At 42.3% G+C, this 25,302-nt stretch overlaps 1 protein-coding gene across 1 annotated transcript; it reads left to right on the forward strand.

Annotated features, from left to right (window-relative positions):
- Nucleotides 1-3,739: 3,739 nt before the first annotated feature.
- Nucleotides 3,740-23,185, forward strand: LOC133156710 (zinc finger protein 536-like). The gene is made up of 5 exons (XM_061282626.1): nt 3,740-3,762; nt 6,329-6,397; nt 6,497-8,088; nt 15,456-16,229; nt 22,588-23,185. The coding sequence occupies exons 1-5, from the start codon at nt 3,740-3,742 to the stop codon at nt 22,827-22,829; spliced, it is 2,700 nt and encodes an 899-aa protein (XP_061138610.1). The 3' UTR covers nt 22,830-23,185.
- The last annotated feature ends 2,117 nt before the right edge of the window (nt 23,186-25,302 follow it).

Consider the following 25,302-nt stretch of genomic DNA (forward strand, 5'->3'; position numbering starts at 1 on the left):
GGTTGATTTTTTAAGAGCATCATACACTCATCAGAGTAATCAGGAGAGAGTGATTAGTGAAAATCCACGAGGCTAACAGCTGCCACATTAAACACTTGCCTCTGTTGCCAACACAGAGCCGCCGCACATAGGACACAGGCCGACAAGGCACTTCACCTTCAACACCACGCGTGTTTGTTAGAAAGTCAAGGCTGCAAACACACAATTAGAATAAACAGACATTCTCATGAAAAGGCAAGTCATTGTGCACCAAGGTCGAGCTGCGCCGGTGCGCCTATTGACAATTTGGAGTATGGGGAGTCAAAGTTTGATATGCAACTGGAGGTGTGATATGGAGATAGTCGCTATGCGGTGACCTTGCTCTCCAAAGTTTCATGTTTACCGAAAAAAGCACATTTTCAAGACGCAGATGATAGCGTCGCGGTTCCCACGGCCCAATGTGAATGCTGGTGTGACTGGCAACCGATTGAGGGTGTCGTTTTGTGTCGTTCCCTCATAGTTGGATGGGATAGGCTCCAGCTTTCCTGTAACGATAGACAGGATAGTCTCCGTGATGGATGGATGGATGGATGGATGGATGGATGGATGGATGGATGGACGGACGGATGGATGGACGGCGTACGTCGCTTGCCATCGCGTAAGGCCTGCTCAACTCAAGGGCTAATTCTCTTAGCCCAGATGTTGCCTGAGCACAGTCCTGAGATCCCACTGGGTTGATGAGCTCAATCAGTGGAATGATGAAAAGATGATTTTGTCCCTGTAATTACAGTGTGTAAACTACTTAGCTAGGATTGCAAAGGAAGTCATTTTCTAATTACGTTGGTACCCCGTTGTCTAATGGTGGATGTTTTGTTGTTTTTGAAAGAGAGAGGGGGTGGGTCGAGGAAGAAGAATATGCATGTGTGTGCGCGTGTGTTGCCGTGGCAAAAAAAAAAAAAAAAAAAAGACCATCACGAAAGCAAGATGGCTGCCAAATGAGGGCTCATTGAATTATCAGCCCAGTTAATGTGCCTTGGATTATACTCTTTGTTTGTCATTTTTTTCCTGTAGATGCCATAGCTTAATGAGATACTGTAAGTGGCATTACCCGACTCCTGCTGTGGTTTTGTGATGACTCGTTTAATGTCTTTTGTTTTAGTGCCTCCGAGTGCTTTGGCAAGTGAAAGTCGACACATCTCCAGTTCCCCCCGTTTTTGCCATCTCGGCGCCACTTTGCGAATAAGGAGCATCGTTCATATCATGCAAATGCAGGCAAAGGCCCTCGCTGAGTTAAATGAAATAGCGATGGGAGTTTACAGGGCGATCCTGCCTTTTTGCACTGTGGGACAGGAAGTTGCACAAACCATGTCAGTGTGTTGTCACCATACCAAAAAGATCCATTCTTTGAGATCTGTGTGAGTTCTGTTGGCGTTGGCAGCGGGCCTGCGGGGGCCCAACCATCTGATGCGGGCCCGCACCATGTGGATTGGCTTGTCTTGCACAAGGCATCCCCTACGCACGCCACACTGTTAACATAGCCCATCATACGCCAAAAGCTTTGTTTGTGTCCAGGAAGAACAGGTGGCCTGTGCAAACACCAGCAACTGTTTACACATGAGTGATTTAAAATACATTCTATATACACATGCTCGAGTGTGAGTGCGTGTGTGTGCGTGTGTGTGTGTGTGAGCATTACGGGCAGAGAGAGGGAGGTAGTGACTACATGTGAGAATGTGTGTCCTTGCATGCACAAAAACACTATTTGATGAGGGAGTATTAAGGAGACTGTGTTTGTGTTACTTATTGTGAGCACTATTGCAGGCATTCCAGGAAGCTCATGAATGCAACGTTTATATATGACACACTGCAACAAGGTTAGGGCACTGCGGGGTTCCTCCTCTTGAAAATTTGGGCCATTTATAACAGTTGCTTGTCGCACGGATGAATTCATGCAATCATTAGCCTTAAGAAAATGTTTCACTTTCCATCAAAAGTGCAAATGCAGACAGTCAAAGTTATTTTGAGTCTCTTTGTGTCCCATCTATTTCCCAACAGGATTTCCACGCAAACTTAGAGCAATTTACTCAATCAGCATTACTTTGCTTTAACAACGGCTGCTTGATCAAAAGCCTCTTTGCCGCCGACAAGCTGACTCTCAAATAGGTGCATGTCACCGAAGGGCCACCGACTGACTCCCAGTCATATCTCTTCCAGTTTTGATAGCAAAAGCATCAATTCTCCACATACACAACAAATGTGTGCGCATTCCTATATGAGTTCTTTAGCTATTACTCACAAGGAGCTAGTTTGTCAGTGCTGTGTGTGCTCTTTCTTTGCTTCTGCAGTAATGAATGGCGCTGGTTAGACTATTCTATCTCCGTCAGGCATTTGGGGGGGCCTACAGAGAAGCTCCTATAGGCTTTCATTAATCTGGTTGTCAGAAAGTGTATGGGTGCTATCTTTTGTCCGGGTCAGGGTGGGCAGCTGCGTTACTACTACCCCTGGTACCCTGACAGGACACTCCACAGGATGGTTGGTTGGCTGATTGGCTATGTGTGTGTGAAATGATACACAGGGGGCATGATGTATGGCTGCCCACGCATGAAATGTCTTGGTCATTCCTGATGAAACAGTTGTTACATGGAAGTCAGAAGATGCAGGCTTTTTTTCATTTTGAAGTTGGCAGTGTTTTGCATCAACACGTACAGCACCTGTATCGCAAATGATAATATCCAGAGGGGGAGATTTTGTGCATGTACTACAGACATATGTATAGAAAACACCCATACAGTGCGGGAAAGAGTCAGGGAATCTTTAACCACCTTTAAATCAATCATTAGGCTCCCGTTGCATAAGATTTTGAAAGGCAACTTCTTCACACCTTTGCAAATCATTCTGCAGCATTTCTTTAGTTGTAATAACTTCGTATAGTTGTAGATCGACGTCTTAAAATGTATTGTATAACTATTTTGAGTATCGGACGATAAAAGTGTGATTTTACACTGAAAGCTTGCCTAGTTAGTTCTTATACTGCTTTTGATTGTTATCTCATAAAATGTCTGAGGAATTCTATGGTCATTATAGTCGTGCTAAAACAATAAAAGTAATAGTGGCGCGACGCTTTGCGCAGTACCGTACTGTAACATCCATATTTTGATCAATATTTTCCCCATTACAATTCAACGTTCAGTTCTAGTAAGTGTAATGGCAATATGTCCTACAAACACTGAGCAGCAACAACAATGATATCAAACACAAGAGCTGGCTCAAATATTTTTCTTTTATTAATATAATAATATTATGTTCTGAGTGAACACTTCAAATAAATTGAATAAATACACTATAAATAATTGATCTACCTACATATTTGTGTGTAGTGTAGAATTGGGATGCATGTCAAAAATACCTGTTTCCATTATTTTGAATTAAATCATCAAACATATATCCACTCCTGCTGACTGTCAATTACACGCCAGGTACCGCTGCTATCGGATTTGTGATTGGATGAGCCGACCGGGGGTGAGTGAGTATGCGTGTGTGCAGGTGAAAGGTCCACCTACACGCTACAACCTTCCGCCTTCCGACGCTGACGTTTGGTTGAGTGACTTGATTATTCGTGTGTGTGTCTATGGTAAAAAATAACCGATTGTTGTCTTAGTCAAAGAAACACTACAATACAATAAATACACATAGTGTAGACAGTATTTTTCCATGAAAATTAAAAACAAAGAAATAAGAACATCAGGACGTTTTCTTCCCCATGCTACTGAAAAATGCGAACAGGTAAGTGCTCTAAAAAATTAGAAACTTTTCAAATGCCAAACTGCGAATTACACAGGCACCCATACTATACTGTGGTTGAGTAATAAATAAATAATAATAAAAAAAATCCAATAGTGGCTGAAAACCTTTCCACAATAGATCATGCTATACATTTGTGTCATTTTTCGGTCCATTATAATTGAATGTTCAGTTCCTGTAGTTCTAATGACATGGTGTCCTATATACAAGGTGCGTCTGCATGTCGTGTCTATTTTCCAGAGCAAATCCAGTTCATAGAAACATGATTGCATTGCCAGATTTTGTGTCATCAAGTCACAAAAAGACTTGATTGACTTGAACAGGATTTTCCATGGCTTTTCATTTGTCTTAAAAATAATTGCGTTTATTCATAAAGCTTTAATTTCTATGCATCATTTAAATTCTGCAGTTTTACAGAAGCTGTTTGTGGTGCATGTTGTGTTCTGCTCCACCAAGCAAGCAAATTATTAATGCCTTGCATCTGCTGTTAAAAAAGAAATATGCACTTCTGATCCATAAATTGTATTCATGCGCTTCCGCGGTGTCACCTCACTATAGATTTACAATACTGTCCATCCATCCTCGCTGACAATATACAGCAGCAACAAAGTTAAAAGATTACATCTCCACTTGCATGTTGATTAAAGAGCTTACAAATTCTTTTGGCTGACAGCAGTAAAAATAAATGCGGCAATTTTTGAGACGGTTACAACGAAAGTAATCCGAAATGCGCAGCTCCCATAGCTTGTTTAAATTTGCGATACATTTCTCCTCCGTTATTGCCTGCATGTAATCGCACCTGCTCCTTGTTCGTCAATGCGCCGCCCTGCCTGAGAGCTGCTGCTGTGAGATGATGTTTAATAGCGTTCAAGCACTCTGTGAATCTGCCCCAAAAAAGAGCCTAATACACTCTGACAGAAGGAAAACACCTGATGGCTCTGCCGCTGCTCCTAAAACACAGATTCCTTCATTTACGCACACACACTCGGGTGAAGATTTTATGCCGGCCGACTGCATTTTCAAAGACTTTTTAGTATCAAAGCTCTACGCGGCGGACATGATTTGCTCCAAGTTGCATATTGATCTCAACGAGCAGACATCTCTTGTGTGTGTGTGTGTGTACACCACCTTCATGGCCACCACATCCAACACAGACAGCAGCTTTCATAATGTTATTACGAAAGGGGAATTTTTTGTGTCTCACAAATATTTTCCGAGAGTGAATGTGTGGGGTTGCGCTCTTTTTATAGGATGTGACCGACGTATGAAAGAGCATCTGTGAATTGCCTATTAAAGGAATCATAAATGCAGTCCTGCTGTGGTTCTATGACAAAAAGCCAGCCAGAACTTGAATTTGATCGATATTATTGATTTGGGCGCAGACTTCAAATTGGATATACTTTAGTACATTGCATGTCCAAGGCTGCAGTCTTACTGTATAATGCCATTAATAGAGGCCACTGCAATAATAGTTCAAATTACTGTAATCCATGACACTGAATACATGTGTGTGTGCACTCACACACTCACACACACACACACACACACCTGTGCGGTGGACTTAAAAATGAACAGAAGGTTAAGTAATATGAAGCGCATTCACTTTTGTTCCTGTCAGATATGATTAGATGAGGTCCGTATGGTTACATTGATTGCTGATCAATAGTTGAGTGCAGTCATGCCGCTCAGTTCGTGTTGCTGCTCTTTAACTGTGTGGTTTTGTGTACATCATTTTCATGAGTGACTGAGGTTGCAGCCCAGGATGATGTAAGCCTGTGTTAATTCAGTACGGACAGTGAAGGCTTTGTTCTGTGCCCTTTGGTGCAGCACAGGCCTCGCTTATGTGACCCCTACCATTGTCGCACCATGTGAATTTGAGCCTTTGTTTCGCTGCTACAGTTGAATCAAAGAATGGTGCTGGGGAGGAAAAAAAATGCTTTCAATTTGAATACTTTCCCCCTTAAACTGAGCTTGCATTTTTGCATCATTAAGTTGTTTATTTTTCCCCAGTACTCCTGTGCCTTACTTTAATCTTTCTTTTTTAATTTTTTATTTTTTTTTTGGTGGGTGGTTATTTGAGAAATGCAAAACAGAGGCTAAGTAGAAGAGGTCAGACTTTGATGTTTGCGCCGCCTTGGTATTGTGTGTCAGCACCGCATACGATCAAGACAAAGATTTCCATCTTACCCTTTAGTAGGGGTGATATGTTTGTTGAGTGAAGCTTTGTGGTCAGACTTAATCAGCAGCGTCACAGTCTCCAGTGTTAATGTAAAACCACAGGTATACTTAACACAGGATGAGAAGAGTTATAACCTACTTTGCATCATTTGCTGACCTATTTGAAGTGCATCTCTGGTGTTTTACAGCAGACATTTGAATGACTAATAATGAGTAGAAAGTCAGCCTTCTGACGTCAAGCGCAGTAGCTAAGAGATTCCACAGCGATCCATATAGTTTTTGCATTGTATTTATTTTTTTGGCTTGTGAATGCTTTCTTTGTTTTACCAGAATTTGAATGCACTTAATGTTCCCTTTGTTCTCTCTTTAGGTCTGAGCTGCAACAAGCCGAGATTTCATCTGATCAGCATGAATCCACATCCTGTTTTAAACTGAATAAGTACAAGCAAGCCAGCACACAGTTCACTGCAGACCTTTCAAACACCCCTGACCACTAGTCTGTAACTTTAGCCAGACACTGAAAGGACAGATTCATTAGGCCGGCCACCCGCCCAATTAGGAGCCAGATGGCGCTTCTGGCCAATCAAATCATGGATGCGAGAATTCTCAGCAGCATGAACGGCAGAGTTGAGCTCTCGCAGTTCTTGAGGGTTACCAATCAAAGCATTGTTACCCAGGTGAACTCTGTTCAGGATGACAATCGCAAGAACAGAAAGTATCCTTGTCCGTTGTGCGGAAAGCGTTTCCGCTTCAACAGCATCCTTTCGCTTCATATGCGGACACACACCGGCGAAAAGCCATTCAAGTGTCCCTACTGCGACCACCGGGCTGCACAGAAGGGCAACCTGAAGATACACCTGCGCACCCACAAACAAGGCATTCTGGGTAAAGGCCGTGGACGCATTAGGGAGGAGAACAGGTTGCTTCATGAGCTTGAAGAAAGGGCCATACTGAGGGACAGGCACATGCGAGGCGCCCATGTCAGCTCTCAGCAAACGTCCGTCGGAACGCAACTTCAACAACCCCAACAGGCCCAGACTCCGAAGCAGTTTTTCAACAGCCAGCCCGTAGCGTCCACGTCCCCGAAAGCCACCGCCATCCATGATGAGACCAATCAGCCCCCACCCGTCGGGTTTCGCTGCTCATTCTGCAAGGGGAAGTTCAGAAAGCAGCAGGAGCTTGAGCGTCACATCCGGATCCTGCACAAACCCTATAAATGCACCTTGTGTGAGTTTGCTGCCGCACAAGAGGAGGAGCTTATTGCTCATGTTGAGATGACGCATATTACAACTGATTCAGGGCCAGGACAGAAGCCTACGGTGGGGGTCAATGATAAGGGGAAGCCTGGTGGTGAATTTCCCTGTGATGTTTGTGGACAAACCTTTAGCCAAGCCTGGTTCCTAAAGGGTCACATGAGGAAACATAAGGACTCTTTTGAGCACTGCTGTCAAATTTGTGGCCGTCGCTTCAAAGAGCCCTGGTTTCTCAAGAACCACATGAAGGTCCACTTGAATAAGCTGGCCTCCAAGGCTCATCTCCCGCCTCATCATGACAACGCTGTTAACATGACTCATTTGACAGAAGATTACCAGAGCAACCTCTACTCGCAGTACGTCTCTCGCATTCACAACAGGTTCCTAACAGCCGAGAGAGCCGACCAGACAGATTATAGCCAGTTACTCGCCGCAGCCGGTGTTGACATCAAAGTTAGCGAGATGTTAGGTCGCCGGGTTTCCCCAAGTCTCGGCCCGCTCGCCGATACTAAGGGCTCCTCTTTGTTGGGCTTGAACCACCTTCACCCTCCCCTGAGCGCCACCAATCTGGACTACCTGCAGAAAGTCATCTCTAGCAGAGATGCAGTTAGCTATTCAGGCTGGCAGATCATGACACCCCCACAGCACATCTTCAACCCTAAAGATCAGCAGAACCAGCAGAGCTCCTCCTACCTGTCTGAGCGACGCCTTCCCCTGGATGACGGCAAAGTGGGCCTCGCCGACCAAGACGGGAACACGAGCAGCCGGCCCAGCAGCAAAGGCAGCCTTAGTCATCACGGGCCGACCGAGGTCGCCACAGAGACCGGAAGCGCCCTTGAACGTCGGCCACAGTCTTCTTCTCCAGCTTCAGCTCTAGGTAACATAGAGAAACAATACAGCTAATAATTGGGTTAGTTTGAATGATTTACTTGCCAGTGACAGTCAGGTTTCTCTTAATTTTAAGCTTTGAGATTGATAAACATTAATATGTACTTTATATGTACATTATTTCCTCTCGTCCTTTTAAGAAAACCGATTCCCGCAGAGGAAATACGATAGCGACAGTCCACAAGATAATAACGTTTACGTGAACCACAAATGATATGAAGGCAAAAGTGTAAATATAAACATCCTGTTCAAGGTCACAAGTGTAATGGAGTCTATCCTAGGTGACTTTGGAAAAAAGACAAATAAAAATTCACACTCACATTTAGTATGCAATTCCCTGTTTTTGGAATGTGGGAGGAAAGTCAATTATCAAAGTAGAAACCAGGTGATTATTTGTTAGAACAAAATGTAATTTTCACTTACCATGTATTCCTGGTCAACCCCATCTTAAATTATTGCAGTAGTTAATGAATTGCACTAAATACTCATGGTGTTTTGGTTGTTTAGCTACAAAAAGGAGAAAGTAGAAACAAACATCACGATGGCAATGCAGTGTGCAAGCTTCAACCACTAGAATAAAAATGAATACCTCTTAGACCATGTCATTCAGACCTGAGCATTATCATCTTTGAAAAGGCGGGCTTTTTATTCAGCACTCAGTGAGGATCTCAATGTAGACTATTGAGAATAGTTGGAAAGGGGTTTGACATTTGCTGCGTTTATTCTTTGATTTATTTATTTTCACCTTACAACTATTACAAATATTCAAAAACATGCAGCTAAAAGAATGGAGAGATGAATAACACGCAATAAATGTCCAGGGCAGATTTAAAGTGCAGATGTTTATGTGGTGCATGTCATGCCTGCAGCCCTTACATCATATTTTAATGTCTCTCCAAGTCCCGTAACTTCATGGAACATGAAGTACTGAGTCACTTTAGCATGCCTTTAATATTTTGTCTGCTGTCTTTGTCTCCTCTTTGGCAGGTTGAAAAGAAATGCTCAAATGACTGCATGTCATAATGTTCAATATATGTTTTCACCCTTCAAACATTTTGCAGCAGTACCAAATAGGCATGACTTGGTCTTTGTTCCCACTTAAGAGAAGGTGGATGTGGAATGTCGGGTCAGCAAGGGCGCAGTAGATTTTACTGACACGCACAAGGACTTTGTCTTCTTTTTAAAAACATAATGGCATCATCGGCATTGTAGGGATAATTAGTACCCTCTATTTTATCTGTCACATCCTCAACCGATTGCCTCCGGGGGCACAAGATGTTAATGCATGCCATCTGGTGTTTTTAATGATTTGATATATACCACCCAGTGATTTTTATGATTTGATCTACCACCTGGTATTTTTATTGATAGTCTTCTGTTCCACCTGGTGGTTTGGATGATTTGGCTCTCTGGGTAAATGCCATTCTTGTCATGGCATCCTGCTAACATGCTATCATGGGTCTAAATTACTGCCATAACAGTTAAGAGAAGAGAGGACAGTGGAGCCATATTGTGTTGTTTTGCCATCAGTTTGTCACCATGGCTGCTGTCTACTACTAAGTCAAGTCCATCCAAGTCTGATGTGCTCTTGCGGTCCGCGTAGCTGAGATAAATGGATCAGGCCTAATCTCATTAGATGTTTTGTTTACACATTGTGCACACATATACCACTATCTGCATATTTTCCATGGAATTGCAGGCGTATATTGGCTGACTCCACTTGTAGTTACGCCTTTAAGTAACATATTTAAGCACTGTTGTTTTCACTTCTCCACTATCTCCGAGACCATATGCTGTCATTTGCAGAAAACCTTTATGATCGCTGGCTAGCTGAGGATTTGAGCGCACACAGTGCAGGGATGGCACATTCAGCATCAGACTCTAATTTCAGTCAATATTAAGCATGGAAACTAATTCATTGTAAAGGTCAGGCGTCATTGCTTTAGTCAATGATGAATCCGCCGGGCTCTCTCTCTCTCTCTGTCTACCCCCCTTTTCCTCTCTGTTCTTAGTCCTGTGTAATGGTAGACTCACTCTGGGGGCTTAGCACCGCATTGTTTAGCTCTGACAATATATCCCTGAGACCTCTGCAGCTGCTCCCCGCGCTCACAATGACAGATTAATTAACACAATCACACACTGTTGGCCCGGGCTCAACACTCAGGTCTGCTACAGGACAGATAGGTAAATCCTACACATATGGCCAACACGCACCACTTGATGAGGCTTTAATAACAGAGGGATAAGTTTTTTGGAGATGGTGGCGGGTGGGGGTGAGGGGGGGGGGGGGGGGTGCTTGCCGTTACTGACCAAGTCTGCCTTTTTGGATGGTTGGACGTCAAGCAAGAGGAGGAGGGAGGAAGTGAGAAAGTGTTTTCTAATTCAGGAGAGCGGAGATGCTGAGAAAGAATTACCAGTGCCAGATGTTCAGCTTGAGGAACATTGATTAGTCCAGAATTACTGGCTGCATTATTCATACTATAGCCCATGGTGGTCATGATGTTATTGATGTTCGCAATATGGAAGGCAAATATAGTACAGTCACGGCTGTCAGGGTGAGAGACGGCTTCTTTGTTTGATATGTTCGGATACTGCTCGGGATTTAGATTCCCAGCGACAAATAGCATCTTAAATTAGAAATCACAGTCAGCTTTCAATAGGAAGCAAATTGCTTAGCTCAATATCTGATCAGGGCAGATTTGAGAATGCACATAGGAGGAACGACTCCGTTTAGGATGATCAACTAATGAAGGATGCATGCTTTAGGCTTGTGACCTACATTAGTCCAGCTTAGAGGAAAACACATCCCAAACAATCCTAAAATGCTCTGACACGTAATAATTAAGCAGCCCATTTAGTACTTTTAACCTCAAGGTCAGTGAGCAGACACTATGTGATGATGTCCTCTTGCATGATTTCTTCTTAATTCTCTCCTTACAAGTGTTCATTTAAACGGTTACAATCAAGACAGCCAGAACTAAGAATATGATTTCCTGTTAAAATCCCAGTAATTTGACGGCTGTACGTTCATGTATGTCAAAGCATGTTGCTACTACGCACAAACAACACTTTTGCTTCCGCTGCTCCTATTACCAGTCTCTTCTTTGTGATGGATGGCAAGAAAAGGTTAACAGTTACCCTTTACAGAACAGTAAACAAAATACTTTGGAGTTACAGAATGTGAAAGGAACCATAAATTACTATCGCTATGAATAATTAAGTGGATAAAATAACAGTCAGGTCCAGATGAAGCTTTTTAGTATTCTGTCATCAGCTAGATACAAATTCTAATGAAGTTTGGACCTTGTGTAAAGCAGAAGACAGTGATTTCCAAATACTTGCATTCAAGTGAACGCACTATATAACGTTCAAACGATCAACTTTTTTTCCTGGTATTAATTCATTTGCAATCTGATGCTAGCAGCACATTCCAAACTAGCTGGGAGAGGGGGGTATTTATCACTTTGTTACATTAGCTTTCATTTTAACCAGACTCAACAAACGTTTCAGAGCTTCAGAAGAGTAACTGTTGAAGCTTTGTAGGTGGAATTTGTTTTGCTTGATGTACAATTACCCAACAGTCCATGGTCTCCATTGTTGTTTTAAAATATTTGCCCCCCCCAAAATTAATAATAATTATGTTCATTAATTTGACCATCTTGTCTTGCAATACAATACAATCAATCTTTATTTCACAATAGCTGCAGCTGTAACAACAAGTGCTCCAAAGTTGTATTCATTTTCCAGAAATGTTGGTTTAGTTCTATTTCAGAGTCAGAGTCAGAGTCAGCTTTATTGTCAATTCCTTCATGCCAAGACACACAAAGAAATCGAAATTACGTTTCCTCCATCCCACGGTGACGAGATGGATTTTGTACTACTTTGGGTTCAGGGACCTTTGACCTCAATATGCTCCAAATTGCAGGTCATTTTAGAGAGAACACTTTCAAACTCTGTATGAATAAATGTGTGGTGAGCGTTGAAGCTAAACATCAGTGAATACATTTGTCTTCCTTTACTATGCCGGCTTAAACTACTTGAACTACAGCAATGTTCCTACATGACTCACTCATTATTGAGTGATGACGTAAATATCGGTTTCATATTTCTCGACCTCTCAAGTGAATGCCTTCTATAGAGTCCCATTTACTATAATGTGATTCAAGTTTTTTTCATGCGTCTGCCTGTTTATTATTCCGAAAAACACAGTCATTGAGTTCAGAGCTGTTGTGTAAGAAACTTTCTCTTTTCATAATAATATCATTTCATCAGGGTTATAAGAATATTGGGCTATTAAGAAAAGTCCCGATTAATGAGCGAACGAGATTTTTCCCGATTTATTCGGCTCTGCTGCAACAATGCGCGTATGCATTTTTATCAGATTCGAAAGGTGTTACTCTTTTTAATAAATGTGAGTCAGACTGGTTTAAGCAGGAAGATTACCTGTTGGCTTTCTGCACCTCAGTTGAACTGCTGTCATTTAATCCTCTTTTTAATTACTATTGCAGATATGAGACTGAAATTAAGCTCAAAATGCTTGTTTTCCTAGCATGCAGATAAAAAGATTTACCCAGGGAGTTCTGAACACCTGCCCTGAAATATTGTTTCCACTGTACCCTGAATGCCGTGTGGCTTAATTGACTTGGAAACGTCCCAAATGCGTCATTGACTGTGTGGTCTAATTAATATTAATAATATATGCTATTATAAACATCAAAGAACATCTGGCGCCCCTGTTTTTCTCACCAGTCTGGCGTGCGACTCTCACTCTGTTTCATCTTAAACCAAACCAGCAACCATGAATAACTGTTTTGCATTTCAGGTGCTTGATTGCACATATAGAAAGAGCTGCACCATATACAGTTTGATGTCGACAATATAACTGCCAAATGGCTGTGTAAGCATATACTATGCAAGACTGTGATTGCATTGATGGGCTTGTACGGGTATAAATCTCAAAGCCAATTTCCATATGAAATGAATCACTTCTTGTCCAAGTCTGGTTGCTCACTTTCTTTTCTTTTTCGGGCTTGCTGGAGTCTTTTACATATTTATTTACAGTTTTCTCGTTGCATCCAGTAAGGTCAGATAACTCCTATGCATCACTTTATTATACGCTCTGTGTTAGGCAAGGGAGGCGGCAGCTTGTAATGATGCGGTAATTGGAGTTTTGCTTGATAAATCTAAGCTCTGAAATGACTCCCCTCACATATTGTGAAGCTCGACAGTGTAAGTAAATCTTAAACTGATTAAGTTAGCATGAACCAGGCAATCACAAAGATGGCACCGGTCCAGAGGAAGAGCAAAAAACAGTGGAATATTCAGTCTATGTTGTTTTACTGCTCTCATGTAGGTTGGCAAATGGCTTTAGGATGCTGAAAGATGAGGTCAGATTTGTGTTTTCTGCATTTGGAGCTGACCGGCAATGTCATCGTAATTTAAACCGCAGAATAATTGAGATATATAGAGAGCATCTGAAAGAGTTCCATTAAGCAGTTTAGATTTATTATTTTTTTTTGTTTGTTTGCTCTCTTACTGGAGGCATAAGGGTGTGGTGCTGTTAAAGCCACTTTCCCGCTCATGCACATCCATGATGCTGGTTGCAGTGCACATTTCATGTATACTGACATTAAATTGTTCAGGCTGAAAGCAAAAACACACACACACACACATACATCCCATGTATGAATTTGTCGGCATTGCATGTATCCGCATTGCCATTTTATACACTAGTTTTTGCCTTTCTCATGTTACATGTACAATATTATACATGCATGACGTCTTTAATAAGGTCCACCACTGAAATCTACAGCCACAGTAATAACACTGACGGCCCGCTTTTCAAAACACATCCAAAATCCAATGAAATTTAGTTGAAATGCTGCAGTAAAAACACTACATTTACACAGATACAGCAATAATTCTCAGCTTTAACGGACACAGAGAGATATCAAGATGTTATTGTGCTTGTAGTTTTCCGTGGTGTAGAACTGTACTCTATCACACTGAGTGCTGTTTCTTATAATCTGCTCACTTAATGTAGCGTTAAAAAAAAAAGATTCAAAGTTGTACCCCTGCAAAGGTGTCAATCAAAATTAATTTTAGAACATATACAGCTCTACTTAGATTACGTCAGGTGTACCTAATGTTGCGGTCTGTGAGTGAGTTGGCACAGTACACAAAGCAATGACTTTTGTTCAAGGACTCTGATATTTTATGGATTTTTACATTACAAACATAAAGAAGCGAAACCCTCCTTTTACTACCGTTCACTGCACAATTGTAGTTTTTCTATTAAAGTTGGAAACAAAGTCGAGTGCCGACTTCAGATCATTAGATCTGGAGAATTACCTCAGGGTCACATCTCGAGGTGTATGAAATTGATATTTCTCTGGCGGGAATGAATCACTGTTGTAACTCAGATATTAGTCCATTAAAGAAGAACAATAAGGCATCAATATGCATGGAATTAAATTAATGGTGGTGGGTTTATCTGCCTATCCCAGACGCATCCCTAAAAGACACAGTATAATGTATGGCCTGACCTTCAAATGCCAAGAGAGTGTTGGGCAATAAACTGCCAATATTTGTGGCTTAATGGCGTTGGATGACTTTTACTGTAATTGGAATGGCAGCGAAACAGCTGGGCTGTTTAAAGACAGTACGCGCCCGACGATCTCTTATTCAAAACGGTCACAGGGAACTTAGTGTGTTTAACCCTGGAGTGTTTCCTGGATCACTGTGAGGATTACTTTGTAGGTAAACACAGAAGCCGACATTATGACATTAATATCAGATAATTAAAGGTTGAGGGGCATTAAAGCTTTGGCAACAAAAACCTGGAGAAAAAAAAAATCACTCTGCCCTTCTCTAGATTAATAACATTTTGAAAGTGAAATGAAAAATTAAATTTAGCGCAAGTACATTGTGTTAATCAGAACCGATCACATGACTGTGAAACTCTTTTACTGCCCTTTGATAGAACAGGGCTTCCTCTCTCTCTCTCTCTCTCTCTCTCTCTATCTGCCCACAATCACCACCTTCTTCTGGATGTTTTACAATTTCACTCTTTTATTATTTCTGCAGGAATCTTGTTTAGTGTTAACATCTTTGGGTGTATTTATTGCACACGGTGGTGGCATCCATACTGTAAAATGATGGATCACTGGAGCTGAAAGCTGATTACAAGCATGATTTACTGTGGGGCACCGCTTAAATCATTCAACTCAGCCCGGTGTGGGATTGCAACATTTTTCATGCTGAGAACAGTCGTTGCTACATGTGCCTTTCTCAGAGCAAAATGCTTGCTATGCACACGCAATTTGATTATGTGTTTGCTGCTCTTGTGTGCATTAGGTGACAATGTCTATAAGTGTCCACCCTCCAGCGACTACACCGCCATCGGTTTCCAGCTGGACCGCTACCACTTCCCGTCCTGGCAGAGCAGCAGGGATCTGTCCTCTCCGCTGCAGGCCACCAGCAGCAGAAGCTCCAGTCCCAACCCGAAGCCGCGACCCCGGTCCAGGGGGGACGGGAGCCCTGTGAGCGCTCACTTCCTTTCACCAGACAGAGAAAATGCCCTGCTGGTCCCTGACAAGAATCCAGCCAGTGATAGTCCTGCTTCCGTTCGCACCATCAAGTCTCAGTATGAGCCTTTAGACTTGTCAGTTTCTTCTCATTCCACCGTGTCTCCTGCTCTGCCGGTCCAAATGTCTGGTGTCCTGAGCAATGGACTCAATCCACTTTGCAATTACCCCACTGAACCTGATGTGAAACCTGTGTACAGGTGTGATCATTTAGGAATAAAACAAGGTGTGGAGAAACAGAATATAAGGTCAACAGGTGAAGTCGGGAAAACAAGTCTTGAAGAAGAGCCGGACAAAGATGCCATTGAGTGGAAGATGCTGAAGGATGAGGGCCAGGCTGACATCCCGGGAAGAAAGCGTGACGAGATGGGCTCGTGGACTGCAGCAGAAGTGAGCATGTCCTCCCCTGAGAAGCTGGCTCGGGATCTGATCAATCCCTATCAGCAAGCTGGTCTGCTCTCACTCCTCAGAGCCCAGAAGAACCGGAGTGGCACTCATGGGACCATCCTGAATGGCGGGGGCAACACAAGTAACATTGCATCAGGTAAGCATCTTCTTTATGTTGGATTAGTTGTTCCCATTGAAACCGGTGTCCCATAGCACAGTGGATCATCTGGTGTGCAGTGGGAAATTATGACCTAACTGGTCTGACAATCACAATGGTCAGCGGCAAGTCCGAGACTGGCTTTATGCATTCCTGAACATATTTTTGATGCTGATTGAAAGAATGTCTTAACTTTTTCCCCCGAGCACATTGGAGAGTCTTTGAAATATTTTCATTTCAAGCAATACGGCTAAAAGCTGTGATTTCTTTGGGAAAAGACATACTTATTACTGAACTTAAACCTTTATTCATAAATCTGATGAAATAACTAAATACGTTATAATAATAATAATAATTATTATTATTATTATTATTATTCAAACCTGATGGTTAGAGAAAAAAAAGGGCAGATTTGGAGTCATATGCAGTAGGGAGTTGGAATAGCATGAGAAGGGGAGAGGGCCCAAAGTGATCACGATCTAATCAGCAGCATTTTGCTGTGTTTTTAAGCGAGTGAAGTAAGACTAAACAATAAAAAAAAAATCTAAATTGAAAAATACTTTATTTTTAGGAGACGTTTGGAAGCCCCTGAAAATCTGGGCGCCTATGTTTGCCTGAGAATAAGTCTAATACAGATGCCAACAAGTATAGTTACAGACTGGACAATGAATTACACTTCTACAAGAAAGCAAAATACTAATTGTGACATTTTTATTGTAGCTAGGTCATGTAAAATCTGTACCTTGTTGGTATGAAATGAGAGAAAAACTAACACTATAAAAGTGATGCTGTAAGATTAGAAGGTGGATTCTGCCACCTAGTGGACATAAAGGTTAATTATGCATTTGCTTCCTGTCGTACAGCATATGTCTGGGGATTTTCATCACTGTAACATCAAGTTCCTGGGAAATTGCTGGGAAATGTGTCGCATTGTTAGTTACAAGATGCTCCCTAACACCTCCCATAAAAGACTATGGCAGCCGCCAGTGTGAAAGGGATGTGTGACTGAAAGCATCACCTGAACTGAAAATAACAAAGCTCACAGATTGAAAACAAGTTTTCTATATTTTCCTCCTCCCATTTTAAAGTTGTCACTGATCCAAGCTAAGGAAGACTCAGGTGTGTCTCACTGATTACGTCCACGCTTTAAGGAGTGATATAATCTTCTTGTGTGATAGGTTACAAATGACCCAAGCCAATTGAGCCCCCTGATAGAGAGGCTTAAAGCTCTTGTGCTGGTGTGATACGCTTGCTGAGTGCAGAATTTAATAATGCTGTCTCTCAGGAGAGGGGATCCAACAGCTGGGGTCTTTGATATGCATGTATTATGAGTGCAACATGATACACCTTCACTCCTCCCCACCTCCTTTTTATTCCAAAACCCAATATGTTCCTACGTACGTGAAAGACAGTAAAGTGCCTGTCAACTCCATTAGAGATTCACATCTGTTCTCGTTCTTTATGATTCAAACAGCAACTTGTAGTTTTGTGTCATCCTGCACAGATGGTTATTACAATGCGGCAAAAGGTATGTCTCCCCTTCGACGCCTCTCTGAGTTGTCCCACTTTTGCAATTGCACCTCATGTCATTTGGATAAAAAGAAAGAAAAAGAAAAGAAAAGATGGACTCAGTTGAGTTGTTGAGTTGAACTTTCTGTATGGATACAAGTATTTGCACAACTGGCCTTTTGGAGATAATAAAAGAAAACACGAGGTTGGTCTCCTCATTTGCAGCTATACTTGGTTTGTCGTTTTAGCAATGTTTTATCATAATAGTGTAAAGTCATATCTGTGTGTACTGTTTGTTGGTCAGCAGGCTATTTCCTGGCTTGTGGAGACTTACAAAAAGAAATTTGATGCCATTGAAACTCAAATGGTGACAATAAATGTTTTTGCACCTTCATCCAGATCACCAATTTGCAATGACCCCGATACATATTGCACAAAATCATAGTAATACGCATGTCTCTTGCCTTAAGGAAATTCTTCTTCTCACGGCCTAAATGTAGGAAGGGCACTCTTCCGCCATGACATCGCACATCTGGTGCCCAACTTTTAACTACCGGCTCACACACGCTTTAAATATAAAAGTGAGAAATGTTACGACAGTTACAGTGAATGCAGTATGTAAGTCCACTGTAAATAATGATAGTGTTGCAATGTATGTCTCCACTGTATCTGTGGGAATTTTGATCAGTTCTTCCACATCAAACACTTCTAGCTTTATGGGCCTCAAGTGAGCCGTCCATAAACTGTTCCAAATTGTCCTGTAAAGGCAAACAATTAAGATTCAGAGGGCAGAGCCAAACAGGAAGGCGATCATTTCATTAAGAGCTGTGTTGCAATACTTCTGCCCTTATTCTGAATTAGTGCAGTCACTCTGAAAATAATCGTTTCAAACATTCTTAAGCATTCAGCCGAATGATTTTGTCGCATGAAGCAAATTTGAGATCCTCAATGAGGTGGTGTCAGTCAAACAGGTCATCGAGACAGATGAGTGACATTGAGAAGCGCGTGGAGTGTCCTCGGAAAGTGAGCGTAGCAGGTGGCCCAGCAGACTGTCTTGTCTGCGGCACTGACCAGGTGGCTTTGTCATGAGGCTGTCTCCCGTTTGCCCCCATCCTTTCCACACTGGATGGCATGTCGAGTGGCACGCTGACATATTGCCGGGCACACTGGACATGGAGTGATGCGTTTGCGTCGACAGCTCGGGTCGGCTCCGATGTGCCAACGATGGTAATTGGCCAGATGGTGACCTCTGTTTGAACCTGTCTGCATGCTCATTAGTCTCTCACGGAACAGAACCCTCCCGCCACTTACGTTTTTAACCGAGCCTGTCATCCCTGCGATGCATCTTTTTGGACACTAGATGGTAGCATCTTCCACGCTAAAATGCACCGACTTCTCCGAAACCGCGCAATCATATTTCAAAGGCTCAACAAGGAAAAGTGTTTTGATAACATGATGCCCTTGGATAACTTTGAGCCAGTTGACAAATGAACTGATAAAGCCTGTCCTCTCACGGTGAATATGAGAAGATCTATACAGAAATGATTAAGAATGGAGAGAAAGAAAAGGCTCCCTGTATGAAAGGGATGAGTCATTATCTCATTGTCTGACCTCTGTGTTCCCTCCGTGGAGGGAGCAAGAGAAAAGGAGCGAGAAAGATGGCAGTAGATGGAGATAGATGGAGCGACAGCGAGGTGAAAGAGGAGTAAGCGACGATGCGCCCGTCTCCATGAGCAGATGTCGTCCGAGGGCAGCGAGAGGGCAACGCGGCCCTCTTTTGTGCCGTGCCTCTCCTCATAGAGATAATGAAGGGTGGAGTGCTGGGAAAGATGTGCGGTCATCACTCACTGTCTGTGTGCCATCAGAGCTCAGCACTGTGTCATCCGTCACCATTCAGCTCCTCTGGCCCCCGTCGGCCCCGCCACTGTCATCATGGTCATTATCTCAGACACAAACACACTCTCGCACGCACACACACAGAAATGTGCACTTGGAGCTGAGGCAGGTCATGATAACATTTTTTGTAATCATTTTTATACTGCTGCCGATTCAATATTGCATGAGTCCCATCACCATTTCCCTCATGTATATTTACAAATTCAAAAAAACATAGCTCAGCTTGAGTTACAAGACGCAAAACGAGTAACAAAACAAAATAAAAATAGAAGCAAATAAATAGAATACATTTTACATTTTGGTGCAGAGATTTTCAATCCGCTCTCTTGTGACCACCTCATGCTGTGTGAGTAATAGTGGTTGATACTATAATCGTATTTTCTTTTTTTCCCGTGCTAATTATCATAGATACCAATAGCTATGTTCACCTATCAAATGTATAAGTGCAATCAGTGTAATAAAATAAAATAACGTATACGTAAGAACACAGTTCAAGTTTGTCACATTGAATTAATTGAATCAATTCATTCTCAAAGTAATAAAAGAAGATGACTGGAATTGTTTATCTATAAGTGTCTTTCAAAGTTATTCAATAGTTCTCTAAAATAATCCAATCAAACCACTTTGTGTTTGATATCTTTAGTTGGCTTTAAGAAAAATCCACAGTAGGAATAGGTTCTTGCAGGTAAAATCCTCTTGAAAAGAGTTTAACCAAAGACGGCCTTGCACATGAACACATGCTAGTGATTAGTCTGCAAGTGGACAAAGCAGAGCAACAAACACAAATGACCAAATCACTGCGATGAGTTAGGGCTTTAATATTTTGTCAGCGCTGCATGATATGCAGCGAGGGTGGTGCCAATTAAAACATTGATGTGAAATATTATGTGTTCTTGCTTGCCGCAGCTAAAGTGTAATTTCGGCAAATATCTTCTACAAAATCAGCAATCACTGTACACCCAACACACACACACAATTGGCATATCATCTCTCTTTCTGTCAGCACCTCACAGTCTCTCCTTTCTCATTTCCCTTCCAATCTATTTGTGCCCATGCATGTCCATGTAAAGGTATAGGATCACACACACTGTGTGCATTGTGTATTAGTGTATGTTGTCGTTTTGAAAGCTGTGGCGAAAAGCAACCTATGAATAGAGGATCATGTGGTGAAGAGATGGATGGCTCCGAGCCCAATGCTGTCTCCTCTAATTGTAAAATATTAGTTACATTAGACTCTGGTCTGTGATTAATGGAACTTATTTGGAGGTTGCCCTCTCCTGGACCTCCCCTCGCCTCCTGTGGGAGTGTGTGTGAGTGTGTGTGTGTGTAGGGGGTGGGGGGGTCAGCAGGTCCGGTGAGAAGAGGAGGAACAGAAAGAATGAAAGACAAGCTGGGTGTGATTTAGGCCTTAGACCTTTTCGACTCGTTTTAACCTGAATTTATGAGGGCATCGTCATCTAATTTATCGATTTTTTTTACACCAATGTGCAACATTGTTTGGATTTATGACAAGACTGTAGACAATTTTAACTACAAAAGTTTCGTTTCAGGTCACATTTGATTGATTTTCCTTTGTCGTTAACTGAAGCTAAAAAAGTGGGCTCAACAAAGGCGTTCAATTACTACTATTTAGAGCCCCCTTCTTTCACATTTAACGCTTCACACGCAAAACATTGTGCGCCACTGATGATATTCACATGTGTCAAGCCTTATCCTCTTTCTGATGTGTGTGTGTGTGTGTGTGTGCGTGTGTGTGTGTCCTTTATTGGCCATCAGGTTATTATACACTAGCAGATGGAGCATTACCTTTTATTGCACACACCTTCTGTGAGTTTTCCCAAATTTCACCCCCAAAACACATTTTTATGTAGATGCACCGCCCAGTATTCAGCTTCCCGCAGCTGTCCAGGCTCTGATGATGAGCGTGATAGAAAGGAAAAGCAGAGGGGGAGGGAGAATGTGAAAAAGACGGGAGACGGCCCTCGGTTTTTGGGAAGTGATGTCGAATGACATCAGCACGTCACGGTTTACTGTAACTGTGAATCACTGAAAAACACATTGAAGTGCAAGACAGACAGGAAAAGAGAAAGCCATTTGATGAGGTAACTTGTCCCAAATAGCTCTGCAGTGATCAAGGACACGTGTCCATCAAAGTGCAAAGGTAAAGGAGTTATTCTTTCAATCACATCAACACCTTCAAGCTTTAGTGTCACGCTAATGTCTGCTGTACATTAAGGTCAGACAAGGCGAGGAAGCCATTTACTGCAATGCACTGTTGTTGGTGTGGTTAAAGTGAACCACATCAAGAAAAGCGACTGGAGTTAAGTTGCACGGGACAGACAGGAAGTTTTGACATTCCTTTCCTCTCTCAGCTGCAGACGTCTGTCATTCCTCAACTCAACACTTGTGTGCGTGTGTGTTTATTTATCACAGTGTATGCGTGTGTGTACGTGTGTGTGTGTACAGCCGTAGCAAGCAGGAAATGGGTGACAATGGATTAGAGGGGGTTTCTTAAATCTCAAAAGTTCAAAATCAACCCAAGCCTCATAAATGGTCTATTTACAGCAAAACAAGTCATAAATATAAGTCAGTAAGTAAATGCCATATAACTATAATAATAAAATAATATGCATAAAAATAATAAAAATAAATAATAGGAGAAAAATACAAATAATGAAAGAAAATAAGCAAGCAACATAGCTCCCTACCAAGACTACAAACGCTTTACTGTGTGTTTGAAATGCTCCACCAGAATGTCGAACCATTGTAACCTTGATGTTGAATTCAGATTAGACTCATCGTGAAATTATCTAATTAATAATTCAATTGTGAACTTTTATTGTTGTGGGTTGTGGGTGCGCAACTGCACTGCATCAAACTATGAGCTGCTCCATTCATTTTTTTCCTTTACTTCTTTCATTTGTTAACCTTTCTTCTCCTTTCCTCCCCCTAGCTCGGAAGCCATTCCCGTGCAGATATTGCCCCTACAGTGCCTCGCAGAAGGGCAATCTGAAGACACACGTCATCTGCGTCCACCGAAAACCCTTTGACAACAGCCTGTACCCGGACCGCCGTCTCCGCCGCTCGCACACACCACAGCGTCCAGATCCGTCCAGATCGCCACCGAGCGTTGCGGAAGACACTCAGGCTGCGGGTAAAGAGCTGATCGACGTTGCGTCGCTTTGTGGGACTTGATGTTGTTGTCATGGATACAGACAGTTATGATTATTGCTTTGGTAAAAACCACTGAGATGTTCATTTAAAAGGGGCTATTATGCACTTTCTTATGTTCTATAATAATATAACGCGTTTGAGTGTTCATACACTAAGTACTAGACAAATGTTCCTTCGCTTCTTCCCTCCTTTGTGGTTCCGTCAGACAGATCTTACAGTGAAAGAAATATGGGTCCTTTCCGCTGTGCAACGTGGGGCAATACTACTATATCCCCTCTAACAGCAAATGTTTATGTACATTCCAGTGTTTCTTGAAGATCCACAGTATGTATTTATCTGTAGCAATGAGGTTGCATATCATCATAATGATAATAATAAAGTCCACTGTGATGTGAAAGTAAAACAGTAGCATTAAGTGCAGTTCATTTTGGCATCTTGGGTTGTGTTTGCATACTTCTCGCTCATCCAGTAGGGAGGATCAACCATGTCTGCCCCAAGCATTTGTTCCTTCAGCCAGTAAATATTATGTTACTTTTTTCAAAATATCACTCTATTTCCCTTCCAGTCCACAAGTTTTGTCTATCTGTCAGGATATGGTGCCAGATGTTGGGGCTTTCGTGGCGGCAGATGTAATGAAGTAGAATGTTGCACATCAGAGCTTCCATTTGTTCTGGATTCCACTCCAGGGAGAAAGGCTCTCTCACATATAATTATTGCCCATTACCTCCTGTGCTTTATGCCATGGTGCTGGAACAATGCTCAATTAAGGGGAACCAAGAAAATGGGGGAAATTCTAGGATGGAATCGGTTAAAGGAAAAATGCTCTCGTGTTGTGTAAATCAAACGCGGTCCCCTTTTGTTTGCCGCCATTTGCGGCCATTACGGCATCTGATCCACTATGCCGCCTGCCGTGCCAACATTCTGCTTGTACCCCGAGATCACCTTGGGCAGCTGTGTGCCTGTTCGCATGAAGCCTGGTAGCCACGGTGATGTGACTTTGACTGACAGTCGTCCTGACAACTCCATTCAAGCGCCACCTGCTAGCTGTCAATCAGGACGGTCGTCCCGCGGCTATTGACGGCGCTGTCAGCCTGCGTGAGATGTGCCTGTCAAAGCCCACCCACTCTGCCACTCTGTCTTCTGCCTGGGCCATCTGACATTTGTTTACTGTCCTCCTTCCAAGCTGACTTTCTCCTCTCTTTAAGTGCACCCTTCCCTTAAGAGACAACTCGCCCCTTAATCCCTGATCCAATCACAGAATCTTTGGCTTCACCCACTTTTTAGTGATGGAGTGAATCAGAAACACTTCTGAAAGTGACCCCACCCCAGCTACTCCTCTTCCTCCTCTCCCTCTGTGCTGCTCAGTCACCCTTCATCTGTCTACCTGACAGGTGACAAGGTCTGGGCCTCCAGCTGACTGGCTAATCGGAGGCCTGTCATACCTGTCAATACTTTTTCTGAACTACACAAGGACCGGCACGTCTTCTGAGTTTGATCAAGGACACAGAGTTTTGCCAGGCTTCAAAACCTTTGAGGGGAACTCAGTTGATTGTTCTCCTCTAATAGGCCGCTGGATGTGGGTGTCATCCTGTCAAACCTCCTAATTAGGCACACCATCCCTTAAAGCAACACCCTTTAATTAATACTGGGGATTAATTACGACTAATAGTGATGAATGTTTTACTTGACGTCTCGCGACTGTAGCCATTGTTACCCTCAGCCGCTTTGTCGTGTTTCCGGCTTCCTGCCATGTTATTATTCATTTTGCTGATCCTCAAATTTAAAATTCAACTTTTTTTTTTCTTTTTATCACCACTAAAGTTTCACAAAAATCGAAAGAATCAGACCCCTGGTCATTTACTAAACTCTGCATGTGAGTTTAATTGCTTTATGTGTTTGGAAAAAAAACATGATTAAGTAGATTTGAATTGAAAGCACAAGACTTCTGCATCACCATATGTTACTTGTCATAAAGGTTACATTTTCTTTCACAATTTAAAACTATAAAACGTCCGTGACACACTTTCATCAAAATACCCAAGGATGGATAATTAAGTTTCAAATACATCTTTTATGACACTTGAATTGTAACTTTTATACCATAGAACACCTTTAGCCCACCCTCATGAGAGTGAGCTGGACCTCTTTCCATTCACAATTTGGCAGGTGGAGACACTATGACCACGCAAAGAATTACGTATTCTTACGTTCACAATCGGAAAAATTTCACTCAAAATCTGAACGCATTGGAAAGTGACCACCATCAGGTTCTTTTACGTACTATTCTATTTGCCTGAATTTTGCGTCGGACAAATTAAAGACTGAAATGGCCTACGCTTGTCTTGTCTCAAGATTAAGCTCACCTTGATCTTTTGCCGAGGATGACAACCTGCTGTAAATCATTCATCTATCTCAACCATAAGGAAAGTACAAAATGTCATCTAAGATTTTCATTAGCACTCAATTATATTTCACTAAAACCTCAAGAGTCCAT

The sequence above is a fragment of the Syngnathus typhle genome, linkage group LG7 (genome assembly GCF_033458585.1).
Source record: "Syngnathus typhle isolate RoL2023-S1 ecotype Sweden linkage group LG7, RoL_Styp_1.0, whole genome shotgun sequence".
NCBI classification, from domain to species: domain Eukaryota; kingdom Metazoa; phylum Chordata; class Actinopteri; order Syngnathiformes; family Syngnathidae; genus Syngnathus; species Syngnathus typhle.

Coding starts and splice junctions, on each gene's coding strand:
- LOC133156710 (XM_061282626.1), top strand. CDS start 3,740: ATGCTACTGAAAAATGCGAACAG. Junction 6,398..6,496: donor TCCTGTTTTAAACTGAATAA/GTACAAGCAAGC, acceptor CAGATTCATTAG/GCCGGCCACCCGCCCAATTA. Junction 8,089..15,455: donor TTCTCCAGCTTCAGCTCTAG/GTAACATAGAGA, acceptor TGTGTGCATTAG/GTGACAATGTCTATAAGTGT.